The sequence below is a fragment of the Brassica napus genome, chromosome C9 (genome assembly GCF_020379485.1).
Source record: "Brassica napus cultivar Da-Ae chromosome C9, Da-Ae, whole genome shotgun sequence".
In the NCBI taxonomy this organism is placed as follows: Eukaryota; Viridiplantae; Streptophyta; class Magnoliopsida; order Brassicales; family Brassicaceae; genus Brassica; species Brassica napus.
Genome location: NC_063452.1, coordinates 7,060,138 through 7,078,492, shown reverse-complemented (window position 1 = coordinate 7,078,492; position 18,355 = coordinate 7,060,138). Strand labels below are relative to the sequence as shown.

At 33.5% G+C, this 18,355-nt stretch overlaps 2 protein-coding genes across 2 annotated transcripts; one reads left to right on the top strand and one right to left on the bottom strand.

The window, feature by feature from the left end:
• The first annotated feature begins 4,864 nt into the window (after positions 1-4,864).
• On the top strand, positions 4,865-7,734 carry LOC106357662 (protein DA1-related 3). The gene is made up of 9 exons (XM_013797345.3): positions 4,865-5,174; positions 5,272-5,648; positions 5,768-5,888; positions 5,998-6,075; positions 6,211-6,327; positions 6,408-6,620; positions 6,698-6,760; positions 6,913-7,087; positions 7,178-7,734. The coding sequence occupies exons 1-9, from the start codon at positions 5,121-5,123 to the stop codon at positions 7,522-7,524; spliced, it is 1,545 nt and encodes a 514-aa protein (XP_013652799.1). The 5' UTR covers positions 4,865-5,120; the 3' UTR covers positions 7,525-7,734.
• Positions 7,735-8,190: 456 nt separating this feature from the next.
• Positions 8,191-9,802, bottom strand: LOC106356144 (calcium uniporter protein 3, mitochondrial-like). The gene is made up of 2 exons (XM_013795962.3): positions 8,836-9,802; positions 8,191-8,735 (listed from the first exon to the last, which is right to left on the bottom strand). Exons 1-2 carry the CDS (start codon positions 9,352-9,354, stop codon positions 8,298-8,300), a joined length of 957 nt encoding a protein of 318 aa, XP_013651416.2. The 5' UTR covers positions 9,355-9,802; the 3' UTR covers positions 8,191-8,297.
• Positions 9,803-18,355: the final 8,553 nt, after the last annotated feature.

Here is an 18,355-nt window from a genome sequence, read left to right as displayed (position 1 = left end):
CATATTAACCAATGTAACATACTCATCTCCAAAGGGACTATGTATTCTGTTGTAAACTGTAAGGCAATATATCCTTATAGAATTTAGGATCATTTACATAATTGGTTAACATTCAAAGATTATATAACTGGCGGTAGAAAGGTTGAAAAATGATTTAAGCAAAAAAAAAGGTTGAAAAATGTTGGGTAACTTTAACTGTTATGAACTATGAGTTGGATAATGGTTAAAGTGTGTATGAGATCACTCTCCGAGTATTTTGACCATTATCCAACATTGAATAACATGTTATCCATTTGTAGATTGTTTTTTTTTTTTTACTAAAGATCCATTTGTAAATATGACAATAAAACTTTTATTTTTTTAAAGTTAAGGTACAAGAGATATAAATTGAGACTTCTGTGTTTTTTGTGTGTTTTCCAAAGCTATTTTATACTCTCTCCGTTTCATATTAAGTGTCGTTTTAGAGAATTTTTTTCGTTACAAAATAAGTGTCGTTTTCGATTTTCAATGCAAAATTTATTAATTTTATGCAAAATTTATTTTTGTATTGGTTGAAATATGGTTAGGTGTATATGTAATAGTGTTTTTTATAGAAAATATACAAAATTAATTGTTTCCTTAATCCGTGTGTCGAAACCTAATACGACACTTATAATGAAACAGAGGGAGTAGTTCTCTAGAGTAGTGAATCTATCTGTCCTTTGCTTCTTCTTTTTCATTGTTTTACAACTTTCACTATTTTTTGTTGTTACATTTGTTAATCCCCAACTTTAAAAAAAAAATTGTAATGATCTGTCACCAAAGCTTACAACTGTTACCTGCCAAAAATAATAGGATGATACATTTAAATAGTTTATATTCTCAGAGAATTACTGATTTTCGTTTTGTCCAAATATGACGATTTTTTTTTCTACACATACTTTTTAGAAATTGAAAGACAAGAGAGTTCATGCCTATGGTTTCTGAATTTTGTTTTATTGTTTTGTAAATTCTTGATTGCAGCTTTGCAAATACAAAAGATGGCCGTTGTACTCCAACTATTCGTTCATAACTGAAATAACGTATTACATGAGAGGTTGCAGAGGGAAAATCCCTTCCAGAGTTTTGGTGAAATCATTTTGTTGTTAGTTACCTTTCTCTGGTTATAACAAGAAATCAGTTTTCAGGGTATCTATTTAGGCTTGCAATTAGCAGTTAGGGTGTAATCTTTCACAAGGCTATGTGTGTTGTACTAATATGGACTTACTGTGTAGCCAGCTTAAGTTGGAAGGAACACAACTTTAAACTAATGAGCATTAGGTTTACAAACAATCCATTGAAACCTCTCACCAAACTCATTGATCTTCAAGGATTCGCTAATACAAACTACATGGCTGTTACCGGAGGGACTGGTGTAGCAGTAAAGAAAAACCTTAACTTTACACTTCGCCAGGATGTTCACTTGTCCTGCTGCTCATTGCCTCCTCCATGAGGGTGACTTTCTTTCACATGTTACATGAATTTTCTGAATATTAAAAATATCATCACAAAATTTTGATGAAGTCATCAAAGTTTCAAAAAAAAAACATTTTGATGAACTCATTCTTGGTTTATTTCTTCATCTGTTTTTTTTTTTTGGCAGTGTTTCTTTTTGAGGGACAATGAGAGTAATACAACTAAATATCCTTTTAACCAGTACAAAAAACAAAAGCATATAATTCACATTAATACATAGAGTAAGTTATATTATGAAGAGTTAATGGCTTTTATTGGTGTCATGTGGTAGACTAGACTTGATTAAGTTTGATTTATGATCGTAAAAATATTATCAATCATGCATTAAATTTATTTTATTTATTTATTTTAAGTTTGATTTAACATGTGTTATAGTTGAGTTACCATTTTGACTTAGATCCTTTATAAAATTGCTAAATCAAAACTTAAATCAACATCAACCAAAATTCCATGTATTAGAAGTTGATTTACAAAGTTAATTGATTTTTCTGTCTAAAAAGTAAAAATGAAAATAGTGATTTTGAAAAACTTTCGTGTTACAAGTTACTCTACCTAATTTTGTGCTAGTCAAAGGTTTTTATAATCATTCTTGTTCCTATTTTTCAAATTATTCAAACTTTTAACTAATTATTATACAAAATTTTAAGCATTAATTTTATTTAATTTTTCAAAAGTACCAATCAGAAAATTCTATATATATGACCCTAAGTTAGTGTGGCATCGCGTCATTTCATTTCATTTATTTTTGCTATTAGAATAGATATTATTAGTACATTATAATATTTAGGTAATAATATATATTATTTTTCAAATTTAATACTTATTTAAAATATTTTTAAATATCTTAATGGGTTTTTCGTCAACAAACATCTTAATGGTTTATTTGTTTTTGATAAATATTTTACTATTTATATGTATATATGTTCGTTTATTTTATTAAAATTATGTGCAATTTATACATCAAAAAGGTTACCAGTTAATAGTTTTAAAAAATATTAACTCTTATTTTTTACTGCAAACTTACCACATAAACTTAGGATTAATTTTTTTTTTAACTGAACTTAGGATTAATTTTTACTTATCGAATTACAAATCATACTGTAATTCAGTATTAATACTACATGTCACTGATCGGAACCAATGTTTGTATTTGTAATTCACTGATTTGTAACATCCTGCATAAAGATCAAAAATGCTCATAGGAACTTACCGTATGAGTCTCTCCACTTCTTCTCCAAGTTCAAACTTCCCCACTTCAACGCACGCACGACTGTTTTTGCCCTCTTAAAAATATTTTAATTACAACTTCCCAATAATTTGGATCAACTTTTTTGAAACCCAAAAAAAAGATTCATAAATGACTTTTACATAGTATCACTTAACTTCAAACCATCAAATTCTTCACTAACTCCTTTTCTATGTATGGTAGAGTTTAAGTATATGATAACTGTGTCTTCTGTGTCTAGTTAAAGCATCAAACGAACATGGTACAATCAAAATAAAAGCAGTTAGTATATTGGCAGGTTCGTAAACCAATTAGTTTCTGGAAAAACATAATCAAATTCTTCAGTCAACCAATTTTCACCTTCTCTGTTTTTCAAACGTTTGTCTCCCACATGGTTCAGTGCCTTAAAGAGAATTGTTCCTTATTCAATTATAATTGGGTGTTGTTTGAACAATACACGTATGAAAAGGGACATCAATAGAATTAGAAAATAAAAAAGCGACTTTCAGATCAGTTCTTCTGGCAAAGCATCAAATACCAATTAACAAAAATACAGAAAAGTGAAATGAAAATTGAGTAGAAAACATTACAATTAACTGCAGTAAAAAACTTGGAAAGTACCAATGTCAGAGACAAAATAAATTCGAAATCGGTAAGTAATCTTAGTTGGCCAAAAAGAAGACATGATTCACTCCATCTCCTCCTATGCAATCGGAAACACTTTAAAAGAGATAGATGCCCCTTCAAATAAAACAACAACCACTGTCACTGATTGATTTACTTTCCTATAATTAACGAAACAAGAGTGACATCGAAATAAAATATTGCAGAGACAAAAACAGATACGAAGGAAATGATGGAACTGTATGAGAGGAAAATAAATATGTTTAAAAACTTGGACGATGAGTGAATGTAAAAGGGAAAATTAATTTGAAACTACCATATATATAGATTGAAAAAAGAGGCGACTCCAAAAGGGTGTAATTGATAAGACGCGTTGATCCAAAAGAAAACAAATGAGATACCTTTTACAACGGGACGTATATGAAGGAGTGTGTCGTTTAGAGAAACATTGATTTAGGTCAAAAAAACACGTCTTTTGCTGAAAGAGATTGCTGACGTTGGATTTTATAAAGGGAAGAAAATTTTATCCGTTAGATTACAAAGTATGGATAAACTCAACCGTTGGATTTAGATTTTATTTTCCTATAAAAAATGATGACGTCATCAGTCAACAAAATTGAGTTTGCTATTATATATAGATTATGAATAAGGGAACCACGTGATTGGGGTATCATCTTTATATCCCTTATATATTAGATTAGTAACAATAGTTGATTTCTCATTGACAGATATAAAGCCACCTATACATAGATTTTACCTGCATAAAAAATACAGAGAGAGCCTATTAGGATATACTGTAATATTTTAATCAAATCATGTAATACCAAACCTAAATGCTTATGTAAAGAGCAGTGAACTCAAATTATAAAAATAGTCTGAAATGAATGATCGAGAAAACAGATTTCTTGTTTCGAAATAAAATTATCCTAGTCAGAAATATTCATTATCAATTTAGCATATAAAAGACATCATCATCATCGTACATTACCAAGATAGTTTTGGAGTCGGGATTAGGCCAACTAAAAGCATTATCAGTTGACTATGGATGGCTAAAGTGATATGAGATGAATCTACATGTAATAAAAAAAATATATATATATATATTATACAGCATTATTTATTTTCTGTAAAAATAGTTGACGGTCGGTGTCATAGGATATAAAAATATATATAATGTAGAAAACCCATTTTCATCATGATTGAATATATACGTATTTAGAAGGGGAAAAACGAAAATGTGAATATACGTAATATTTGCTTTAACTGAAGAATACATTAAAACCTCAAAATAGAGTTCTGCAAATCGACCTTTAGATATAGAATTTCAATATGTTTATGTTTAAATTATAATGATATTCTATTTTATTTATCATCTAATCGCATCAGACAATTTAAAGTATATGCAATGTTCAACATTCTTTTTTTTTTTGACATCCAATATGCAACATTCTTTAAATAACAATTTATAGGATAGTTTTTATCTTTCCTTTTATATAATAAGACTTATAAAGAAAAGCTAGACCACTAGTGTTTTAGTCTCCCTCTTCTGCTTCCCCTAATATCTGACCGTCTCTCACCATTGCCCCCCCTCTCGCGATAAATTCAAAACATGAATGCAAAAAAGTCTCTCTCTAATGAATCTGGAAATTTCTGAAATCTCTCATGGAAACTGCGACGAAGTTTCCAATTAAATGAAAGCAACGAGTTCTAGGGGGTTTTGTTCGTGTTTTTCTTTTGTGTTCCCTCTAGACGGTGGTGAAGAAGGGAGTTACAGAGTATGGGGTGGTTCCCCTGCTTCAGTCCATCTACTACACAAGATGATCCATCTGAGGTTTTTTTATTATTATCCAAAGAATTGTTTGCGTATATTATAAGTTTTTGAGATGAGAATCGTGGTTCTTTTGCTTTTGGTGATCTGAAAACTGCAGGATCATTATAAAACGGTCATCAAAATATCACGGCATGAAAAAGAAGATGGCATCGTACGTCAGAAAAGAGAAAAAGCTGAACAGGTTCAGACTGAGAGAGCAAAAGAAATGAGCTTGAAGCAGTTTGAGAAAGAGGAGGCAAAGAGAAGATTACAAGAGTCAAAGGAGGAAGGAAAAAGAAAGCAAGTGGATGATGATGATGATCAAGTGGATACTGAACAGATTGAGATGAATGAGGTAATGGAAGAAAGCTTGAAGCTGTTTCAGAAAGAGGAGGAAAAGAGAAGACTAGAAAAGTCAAACGAGGAAGGCAAAAGAAAGCAAGTGGAGGAGGGACAATTTAAGCATTCCAAAGACAAAGAAGTTGCTCTTCCTAGGTAATGCTTATGTGCATCTTGTGAAATTGAGTATCTAATCAAAGGGAGTTTTCTTTTGTTTCTTTGCAATTTCTAGCTCTCAAAACCTTGAAATATATGTTTTTACTTTTTACTTGTAGCATATGCAATGGTTGCAAATCTGAGATCAAAGATGGACTATCTGTCAAAGCCTTTGGTGATCTTTGGCATCCTCATTGTCTATGTTGCCTTCATTGTCACAAACCAATTGCTCTGGACAAGGTTTCAAGATCACAATAATACCAGTTAGAGATATAATATTAATTGATCGCTGCTTTAATATTAGTTACTCTTTATAATTGACATTTGTGTATATAACTACACTCCTTAGATTGCAAAAAGAGGAAAATTTCACAAATCTTGCTACAAGGAGCACCGTCATCCCACCTGCTGTGTCTGCCAAAAGAAGGTATATAAATTTCTCACTAGCTCTGTTGTCTTATGTAATGAAAGTACAGTTTGTACTTAAGTGAAAAATAATTGGTCTCTTTATGACTTTTATGGATATAACATGTTAACTGTACAGATATTGTTATTCTTTCAGATTCCTTCAACGGAAGAAGGTATAAAGTACAACGAGCATCCGTTCTGGAAGGAGAAATACTGTCCTTGCCATGATAGGGATGGAACTGCCAAGTGTTGCAGCTGCGAAAGATTAGAGGTACTAATTAATTAATTGAGTTGTGTTACAAGGGAATAGTCTTGGTCACTTTTGGCACTTTCTTTTAATGTTGTTTGTAGCCTAGGGGAACAAACTTTGTGATGCTTGGTGATGATCGGTGGCTATGCCTACAATGTATTGGATCTTCGGTCATGGATACTTATGAATGCATTGATTTACATGTGGAAATCCGTGAGTTCTTCGACGGCTTGTTCTTGCCAGTTGATAAAGAGTTTCCTCTTCTTCTGGTTGAGAAACAAGCTCTGAATAAAGCTGAAAAGGAAGAGAAGATTGTGAGTAGACAACACCATCCCTTTTTTTAAACTTCTTCCATCACACTCTTATCTCATATGTTTCACCAAAAAAACAGGACTATCAACATGCAGTGGTAACAAGAGGTATTTGCCTGTCCGAAGAGCAGAATGTCACAAGTGTAAGATATTTCAAGTCGTTTTACATAACTTTATATATATATATATTTTTTTTTTGTTAAAGGATTTACATAACTTTATATTACTATAGAGATTCTAATTAATTCCAAAATATGGATTTTTTTGAGATACACTCTGCTTTTACAAATAACAGGTCAAAGAAAGGCCAAAGAGGGGACCAAACAACACGCTAATCAACATGGTTACAGAGACTCAAATGGTGAGTGGATGCGAGGTCACTGCAATTCTCATCATATACGGACTTCCTAGGTTACTCACAGGATATATCTTGGTTCACGAGATGATGCATGCTTATCTTAGACTCAACGGTAATTAACTAATTAATGATTCATCATCACCAAGAAACATGGAGAGACCTCTCAGATAAAAGTACCTTTTTTGGTTTTGATATTTCACAGGTTATAAAAATCTGAAGTTAGAGCTTGAAGAAGGATTATGTCAAGTGTTAGGCCTCAGGTGGTTGGAGTCCCATACATTTCCCTCTGATGATGCCACTGCAGCTTCTTCTTCTTCCAACACCCCTCCTGCAGCTGCAAGCACGTTAAAGAAAGGTGACGACTGGTCTGATTTCGAGAAGAAGCTCGTCGAGTTTTGCATTCATCAGATCAAGGAAGATGATTCACCTGTCTACGGTCTAGGATTTAAACAGGTCCACGAGATTTGGGTCTCAAATCACTACAGCCTTAAGGACACTCTAAAAGACATCGTCAACGCTTCCAAGAATGCACCAGTTTCAAAGTTTTGAGTCAGCCGATATGTTATACGTATACCAATAATACACAGAAACACGTATACATACATGCATGTATACAGACGCACAGCACAAGAGTACTTGCTTTTTACTTTTGTAATACTGCTCTTTATTTCTACTTTTCACAGTTTTTCTTCTTTGTTTACCGTAATAATCTGAAACTTTGAACGGTCTTGCGTGTTATACAAATGTTTTTTTTCGTTACACTGAATTCTTGATTTGACGCAATTCTATAGATTAATTATGGAATTAAGTAGGGAAAGTTTTTACTTATTCTTGGGTTCAGCCCCTAGGAATAAATCATAAACTCTAAATAAAAACACTAAACCCTAAAACTCTAAACCCTAAACCCTTGAATGTTTTAGTTTTTAGTGATTTTGATTTAGAATTTAAGATTTATCCTAGAGTTTAGGGTTTACCCAAGGGTTTAAGGTTTGAATTTAAAGTTTAAAGATTAAGATTTAGGGTTTAATGTTTTGCCGATGACGTTAAAAATATTTTTTTTGTAATTACTACTATTTTTTATTTTTATTTTTTTTACTTTTTAATTTAAAAAATATAATATAAGTTGACAATATTCTGTTTTATTTTTTAAAAAATATCGAATATGAAATATCCTATTGGTTGCTTAACCTAAGAATAAGTAGAAAGTTTTTATTAGGTAAAAGATCCCTATAAAGTATATTTTTAATCTCAATAAAACCTTTAGGCGTTAATACATTTCGTTTAGTATCCGCATATATAAGAAAAAAACAAAAAGAAATAAATCAAGAACGAGCAGCTGAATCAGTCAACTCTGGACGATGTATCTTCTGTAGCTTGGTAAACCGGTCAATATCGAAATCAAGCGATTTAATCAACTGTTTCTGCTTCTTCTCGAACCGGCTTTTGAAAAACCCTCCGAAGGTAGGTTCCTTCGAGGTTCGGAGGAAGAAGGCGTAACCAGCCATGAAATAACCCGTACTTACGTAATAGCATATGGGCTCCATCACGTCCCACGACAGTTCCCAAAACGTCAACCTAAAACACCCAATCGTTGGGGCTATAACAAGCCCTAATCCTGCATATAACTCTCTCCTCGCCATAGTTTCGGCTCTTTTGTCGATTTCTGATTTTATAACCTCAAGTTGCTCAAACTCTTGTCTTGTCGCAGCGTCACGAGTGGGTTCGTGTGTCGGAATCAGACCAGCCACGGCGTTTGTTAGCTGTCAATTGTAATCATACATATTAAGAAAAAAACATTAGATTTTAATTTGAAGTTAAACGTTGTAAATTTGTGAAATGCATGCATGCAAAATAACTTACCTCTTCCGGCTTAAGGCACACAAAATTTCCCAAAACGATGACGTCTCCGCCTTCCTCAAGCATATTCGCGACCCGGTTACCTTGTTCAGGATCCGAATTGTTTTCTCCGCAAACCCGAACAAACTCCGAATAGGGAACCCAGTTTTGCCCTATCTCTCTCAGCCTCGTTTTCACCATCTCCATTTCCGCTGCCCTCATTAGCTTCTTCACGTCTTCCATCGTAACCGCCTGAGAAATTCCCGGAGACGTATTCTCCGGCGTCGGTGGCGGTAACATCTCGTCGAGGCGGATCCGATTGTTCGACAAACTCAGCTCCCTGAGTTTCTCCATCAGAGTACCACCTTTTGGAGATATCTCCGGCCAGAAAAGTGCCCTCTTGTGAATAAATCTCCGGCGGATTCCAGAATCTCCGGCGACCGGAGTTATGCCGGATTTGGTCGGAGGACGCATTCGGGTAACCCGGGAATAGGTTTTGGAGATGTTGAAGAAATTACGAGCTAGAGTTTTCTTCGACGCCATCGTTCTATCTCTAAAGGAAAATGAAAAGCGTTTGATTTTAGGGAGAGACAGAACATAGAACAGGCTTCGTATTTTGGTCCGATATTAAAAACTGAAGACTTGAGCTTCCTTTTATAGTATTGGCGTAGGACACAAGCAAACGAGAAGCTCCAAATAAAGAGCATATCTTATCACGATATATTTGTACACGACAGTTACACATAGGCGTTGCTTATCTATTTCTCATCTCATTATAAACTATTTAAAACGTTAATTATTATGATACAGCTAATTCTTTACTGTATTTATATAAATTAATTTAAGCTAATATAAACATGTGGATAGTTGACAAAACATAAACGAAGAGATAGAACCATCAAATGTATTTATTATTGCAATCATGCATTTTGTTTACTCATTATACACTCAATAAACAGACCTGTCTTATAAAAAGAAAACTTTATAAACCATTGACCAAAGAAGAAATTCATTCTCATTTTAAAAACATGTACAATACTAATGATAAGGTATGGTTATATTGCATATCAACTCCAAATTATTTATATGAAAATACAATCCACGATTTTGGCGAATTTGAGTAATTTAATTGAGCAGTTTCTAGCATCGGAGAATGATAATTTGAGATTAGATAGTCATGTCACGGGAATAGCATTATCGGTCAGCTAATGCTGATGATCATACACCTAGAGCCGTAAACTAGGTTAGCCTATGTCTATTAGCCCATATCCATTTGTCCATTTATTGTTTGCGGTCAGAAAGTAACCATGTCCATTAAGAACCATGTCCATTAAGGACCAAACACACTAACGCCCGTGTTTACATGGACTGCCATGGAGTCCATAATAGACCATATAAGAAAAGTTTAAATTTTGCGGTTTTGGCAGAAAAAGTCAATTTTACGGTTGTGGCGGGGAAAATCGATTTTTCGGTTTTAGCAAAAAAAAAACCAGATTTTCCGATTTTGGCGAGAAACCCCGATTTTAAGGTTTTAACGGGAAAACTCGATTTTTACGGTTTTAGCGGGAAAACTCGATTTTGCGGTTTTGGCGGGAAAACTCGATTTTACGGTTTTGGCGGAAAAACTCGATTTTGCGGTTTTGGGGGAAAACTCGATTTTGCGGTTTTGGCGGGAAAACTCGATTTTGCGGTTTTGGCGGGAAAACTCGATTTTGCGGTTTTGGCGGGAAAACTCGATTTTGCGGTTTTGGCGGGAAAACTCGATTTTGCGGTTTTGGCGGAAAAACTCGATTTTGCGGTTTTGGCGGAAAAACTCGATTTTGTGGTTTTGGCGGAAAAACTCGATTTTGCGGTTTTGGTGGAAAAAATCAATTTTTGGTTTTGGCGAAAAATTTGATTTTGCGGTTTTAGCTAGAATACTTGATTTTATGGTTTTGACAAAAAAAAAACTTAATATTAAGATTTTAGCGGAAAAAAACGATTTTGTGATTTTGGCAGGAAAACTCGGATTTTAGAAACCTTAGATTTTTGTGACCATTGGACCGCCCATGTCCACATAGTCCAAATCCATTAACGCCCATTACCTATTGGTCATGTGATTCTTATCCATTTATAATCCGTATGGACAAATGGATGTTACCAAATTAGACCCATTTATATTTGGACATGGACAACCAATGGTCAGCCCGCCCATTTGACAGCTATATTCTTGACTACTGGACTTAGCGAGGATGAAAACTCTAATATTTTCAATTTTCATGCACTTGACAAACAATTATGAATAGTTATATAATTTCCTAGATTAGTTATTTTCTGTTCTTGAAATTGAGAAATATTGCTCCCCCTTATTAAAATGTTACTTTCGTATATTCTTCTGTTCAGGTACTGCTGAAGTTCTTTCATATTCAGATCTCAGACCACTTGACACTCTTAAAGCCCACACAGCCGGGTGCTATTGCTTGCATTCATCATCTTCGCACCCAGAATTACAAATTATTATTTAATTCTTCTGGTTGCCTCTTCCCTTTACCACCTTAACATATACTTTGCTGTCGAAACATGATTCCTTACTTAGTCATCATTTGACACCTATAAATTTATGTCTCTGCTTGCATGTCTTATATATATGCATTTATGTGTAGGTTCACAAAGTTTTAGTCATTTCCATGATGATCTTATGTGCTTCTTAAACTGCTTGGATCTGTAGGGAAATGTACCAGGCAATGCAGAAATAATGGTTCTGTTCTTGCCATTGTAAAAACAAATAAGAGAGTATAGTTCCAATACAATTCCTTGTCTCATAATGTCTCGCTAACTAGATCATAGTATTGTATTAATATGATTATGAGTATCCAAAAGCCAATTTTGACTTTTTTTACTTGAAATGTCATATTATGTATCTTTTCAGGATATACAAGCTGGAAACTCTGTGCACTGCTTCTTCTATGGCGTTTTCTTGGATATTCCAGAAAAAACGTTAGATTTGAAACTGCAGCGATAATAACTAATTCTTTTCTCTGATTCTCACTCTTACCATCTCACCTACTTAAAGTGTTATACTGCAATGAAGTTTGATACATGCTATCATGTGACACTAAATTGGGTCAAGTTCTGCGTATGTTTAGATGCACGAGCCACGTCTACGCTATCACCACCTAGAATCTTTAAATGGTTTTGAAGCATTGTTATTACTGTTTGAGGACCTTGGGATCATGATTTTGAGAACGCTTGGTGATGTTTTAAGCTGGGAAAGAATAACATAAAGGCGATCTAAAAAATAACAGGAAAGATGCTCATATTTTGGAATTTGGCTATAAAAGACGAGTAAAGGTAGAAGATTTGGCAGATTCACATGCTCATCTTTAGTCTCTTTTATTTTAACATTTTTTTGTGTGGCATCATTTACTTTTTGTTAGCTTGAGGTTTAGTTTCTAATGTCACTCTGATCACAATGGAAAAATATATAACATTTGTGATTTGAATATCTGAAAAAATTCGCAGTATATTAACCTTAGGGGGATGTATTCAATTTAATTAACATTCGATGTGATTTGATTTTTAATGGGGTTTTAGATGATTTCAATAAGTTGCAGAGATTTAAGTGATTTTTGTTAAACTACTCTAGAATATCACCTAAAACTATGGGATTTGAGTTTTATTTTTTTTAACTAAGAAATCCTATTCAAACACCCTAAAATCACCTGAAAACTTTAAAACTCCACAACTTGAAATATTTTCAGTAACAGTGGATTTCAGAGTACTTTAAGAAATGTAAAAATTCAATAACAGTGGATTTTAAATGAGTTTTTAAAATTCATGTTTCAATAACAATAGATTTGTCATTTTAATACAAATCACCTGAAACTCTCAGTTGAATACATCTCCCTTAGTGTCTGGTTTTATAAAAATCTTTAAATACAAAAAGAGTATTCGTCAAGGGACGCCTGAAACAAATTTCTCTCTTCAAATAGAAACATCAGATTTCTTCAGACGCAAGAAAATGATGTGTTGTGAGAATTTAGTTGCTCATGATCTGTTTCTACTGTAAAATGCACATTTAGTAGTCGCATTGTAAGTTAATCTTATCAAGCTTCTCTCCTTTTCAGCTATCACAATTGGTGAAAATTAGTTAGAAAAAATATTCAAATTTAAACGATTTCATATGCTAAAAGAAAAAAGAAATATCTAAATTAGATTTCTTACATTAATCAATTTATTAATTTTTATGTGTGTATTGTTTGAATCATATCCTAACTTTACGTAGGAAGAAGTTAAAATTTTATGAATGGTGCTTATATTAAATATCCTCAAATATAATAAAAACGGAGTTTGTCAAGTAAGTCGTATACTACAAGTTATGTAAGTTTGCTTATATTCATGTTTTCACTTTAATTTATATGCTTACTTAATGTATTTAAACTTACCTGAAGCAAAAATAAAAAGATTTTGATTAAGTAAAAGAAGTTTTCACAACTAAATTTATAGAAACATGGGTATTAAACAGCTTGTGAAACAAAAGTGATCACTAAATCACTAATCAGACTAATAAGCATAACAGTATGACCTATCAAGCATTAATAGATTTATAAACAAGTCTTAATTTTATACATTTTTCCATCTTTTGTTTGGTTAATATTATGAATATTACATATTAACTTATAGATTCATATTTTTTCAAACTTTTAAAACTTTGCTTTTCTAGAATGTTTGCTATACTGACTTTTCCTTCCATACATATTAACAATTATGGGTACTCAGTTGCACCAACAAAGAACATGTGAAAATAAAAACGAGGAAGCTCTATTTTGAAGTAGATACTTACTTAGAATCATGAAAAATGATTAGAGAAATGTAGTCTCCAAAATGTACAGAGCAATGTGTAGAAACTGACATAATATTATTTTGTGAATACAAAAAGATATAATTCTGGTTTGAATATGAAAATGGATCACAACATAACCTTTTTTTTTAACACAAATCACAACATAACCCCAACATAAGAATACAACCCAATTTCCGAACAAATATACACTTCGGATATCCTTTCTTTAACTTGAAGTCCAGAAAATTCAAAATAAAAACTCATACACAACATGTTACAAAACACGTTAATGAAAACAACGAGATAAAAAACATTTTTACGAAGTTTGGTTCATCTTAATTTCCAGATTATTGTGGTTACGCTACATTTTATTTTGGTTAAATTTCAGTTTGATTCATTATAACTCTTTCAAAGTAAATTATTTAATAAGATAAATTTGAAACTCAAGTAAAATTCTGCTAAAAATGTAACACTTTATTAATTTGTAACACTATTAATCTATAAAAATATTTTCAAATAGCATGAGCGAAGTTTCCAACAAATATTTTTCTATAAAACGGTTCAACAAATTCTAAAATAATTTACAAAACATAATTAGTAAGAAACTAAAAATTAAAGAAAATTTCATTATAAATTGAAAATCGAATATAAACTGAAACAAACATATTATAAAACAACATTTGTTGTTACATAATATATACTAAGACATTATTGAAACTATGTATATATTACTTTAAATATATATTCTTATAAATTTATCATGTTACATTTGATTTTCAATTGATTTAGCTTACATGTGCGTGTATTAATTTATTATAGTGAGAAATTAGTTATTCTAATAATATTAAAATCTGATACTCTTAGAATAAAAAAATATTAGTCATTCTTACTTTAGATTTTCTTCAACTATATCAGATTGAATAGAAAATAAATATAAAAATATAAATCATTACATTTTCCTTAATTTTCTAATTTAATTTTCTACTCAAACCAACAAAATTTAATTAAATTTATAATATAAACTTAGAATAAAAATAGACACTACAAGAAAACATCGTAATTCTGACGGACATTCTGACGGAAAATGAGATCCTCGGAATATTCCGACGAATTTCCGAGGAAATTCCAAGAAAAAAAAAAATTTGGGTTTCCTCGGAATTTCCTCGGAATATACCGATGAAATACCGAGGAAGGCATATTCCTCGGAAAACACCGACGAATATCCGAGGATATATTATAGCCGTTGGAGAGCCGTTGGGGATTTTAAAAATTCCGAGGAAATTCCGAGGAAAGAGCCGTTGCCGTCGGTATTCCGTCAGAATTTCCTCGGTACTGATGGCAGCATTTTATCTATAAATACCCGCACCCCCCAACCTCTTCATTCACTCCATTTCTTCATCCTCTCACATACTATATTTACACACGAATTTGATTGAAAAAATCATGTCTTCTTCAAATTATTATCGTTCTTGGATCGATCGACCTCATTTGGATCCGAACACGAGATTGCTTACGGAAGAATACCAACGAGGTATAACCGAATTCATGGGGTTAGTTCAACAACAACCGGAAGCAGAAACGGGTATGTTAAGATGTCCTTGCTCTAATTGTGAAAATAGAAAGATTATTAAAGAGTGGGATGTTTGGACTCATCTATATTTGAATGGGTTTACACGAAGTTACAAAATTTGGTATCATCATGGAGAAACTGATTATGAATATGGTAGTACTAGCGAACTTCAGCCTGCGGTTAGGTTAGAAGAACCAATTAGAATGGATGTAGATTATGGTGTAGGTACTGAGCAGATGGTAAATGATCATTTTAGAGGGGAAGATTTACCCAATGCAGAAGCTATGAGATTTTATGATATGTTGGATGCTGGAAAGCAACCCTTGTACGAAGGTTGCAGAGATGGTCATTCAGCTTTATCATCTGCAACAAGACTGATGGACATTAAAACAGATTATAATTTGGCTGAAGACTGTGTGGATGCGATTGCTGATTTTGTAAAAGGTATTCTACCTGAGGATAATGTAGCCCCTGGTTCATACTACGAGGTTCAGAAACTGGTAGCTAGTCTTGGTTTATAGTATCAGGTAATAGATGTATGCAGCGATAACTGCATGATTTATTGGAGGGCGGATGAAGAGCGCGTTACATGCAAATTTTGTGGAAATGCTCGTTATAAAGATACGAGTGGAAGAGTTCCAGTGCCATTTAAAAGGATGTGGTATTTGCCTTTGACGGAAAGGTTGCAGAAGTTGTATCAGTCTGAACGCACAGCGCAACCAATGAGATGGCATACGGAGCATTCAACAAATGGTGAGATTAGACATCCTTCAGATGCAAAAGCGTGGAAGCATTTCCAATCAAAATATCCCGACTTTGCGTATGAGAAAAGAAATGTCTACCTTGGATTATGTACTGATGGTTTCAGCCCGTTTGGCAAGAGTGGAAGACAGTATTCTCTATGGCAAGTCATTCTTACACCATACAACTTACCGCCAAACTTGTGCTTGCGACGAGAGTTTTTGTTTCTCTCCATTCTCGTTCCCGGACCAGAGCATCCTAAGAGATCACTTGATGTGTTTCTTCAGCCACTAATATATGAGTTGCAACATATGGTATGTTATCTGGATAGACAACGCATGGAAGGCTATCATGTCCATATTGTCAAGATGACACAGATGCTTTCCAACTAAAGAACGGAAGGAAAACATGTTGGTTTGACTGTCACAGACGATTTCTAACACCTGATCATCCATACCGCAGGAGTAAGACTTCGTTTACGAAGAACAAGCAGGTGTTTGATGGTCCACCTGAGGAAGTTAGTGGGAAAGATTTGTTGAAGCAGTTTAGGTATTTTGATGCAGAAAGGACACCAGATATAGGTGGACATGAAAACATTCGAGTCAGTGCGGTTGGAGAGCTACATAACTGGCACAAAAAGAGTATTTTCTGGGATCTACCATACTGGAAGGATCATCTGCTGAGGCATAATTTAGATGTCATGCATATTGAGAAGAACTTTTTTGACAATCTCATGAACACGATCCTTAACGTTCAAGGTAAAACAAAGGATAATTTGAAGTCAATACTGGATTTAGTCGATATATGTGCTCGTTCAGAACTTCATGTTGATGAGAATGGTAGGGCTCCTTTTCCCATATACCGACTTGATGCAGAGGGAAAAGATGCGTTCTTTGATTGGATTTCAAACGATGTGGAATTTCCAGACGGTTACGCATCTAATTTGCGTAACTGTGTCGACAGAAAGGAAGGAAATTTTATTGGCTTGAAGAGTCACAATTGCCTTGTAATGATGCAGCGCCTCCTTCCGTTTACCTTCAAAGAGCTATTACCAAGGAATGTTCATGAAGCAAATGCAGGGATTAGTGCTTTCTTCCGCGATTTATGCACGAGATCAGTGACTCTTGAAGGTATTGAAAATTTGAAGACTAACATAGCCGTGATTCAGTGCAACCTTGAGAAGATATTTTCTCCATCATTTTTTGATGTTATGGAGCATCTTGTTATTCACCTGACAAGAGAATTGGAACTTGGTGGTCCTGTGCAATATAGATGGATGTATTTGTATGAGCGGTATATGTACCATTTGAAGAAGATGGTGAAAAATTATAGTAGGGTGGAAGGTTCTATAATCGCACAGATGATAAATTCAGAAACTTCAAACTTTTCCGAGTTCTACTTTCCAGCAGAAGTGCAGACCAAAAACAGAAGACCTGCTCGGCATGATGATAGAGGCGAACGGGCAACATATCATGTTACGGTTCCGGACATCTTCACAGATGTTGGACGACTTAGCGGAAAACCAAAGGACCGTCGACTTACTGAGCAGGAGCGCAGTCATTTGCAAACATATTTGTTCACCAACTGCGAAGATTTTCTTCAATATGAGAGGTAAATAAATTAGCTTACAAATTTTTATTTTAACAAGTTGAAATTTAAATCTTAATTAATTATATTATTGTCAACATATGTACAGGATTTTCATGGCAGAAAAGCGGTTCGAATATAGATACGCCTCAGAGGAGGAACTTGAAGAACTGAAGCAGAGAGAATTTTCTGGATGGATGCTTACTTATGTGAGTGCTTTAAACAAATTAAAATATTATTTATCACATATTTATACTAATTAAAATATATTGATATAACATATATATATGTGCTATTAATAGGTGTCTGCTGGTATGACCAGAGGTGAAACATTTGACGATTGGATACGCGAGATGGTGCGTGGAGCAGAGTATGTTGTGAAGTCATATCCGAGATTTTGTACTCGAGGATATGCATTCACAACTCAAAAGAGGAGACGTTCGAGTACGACTTATGATGCTGACGTTTGTTCTGCATCTGAAGATGATGTATACTACGGAAACATACGGGAAATTATGGAAATCAAGTATCCGGACATGGTTGGATTGCGCTGTACTGTTTTCTATTGTGATTGGTACGATAAAACTCCAGATCGAGGTGTGAGAACAGATGCATTTGGTGTTACATCAGTACATTCGAGGCGAAAGTTGCAATATTATGATCCTTTCATTCTTGCTTCTCAGGCCGATCATGTAATTAAATATACATATATCAATTATTCATAATGATTCATCATCATGTGTATTAATAACACTTATTTACAAATTAAATAATTTTTTAAATGTTACAGGTTTGTTATATCAAGTACCATCGGGTTAGGAACA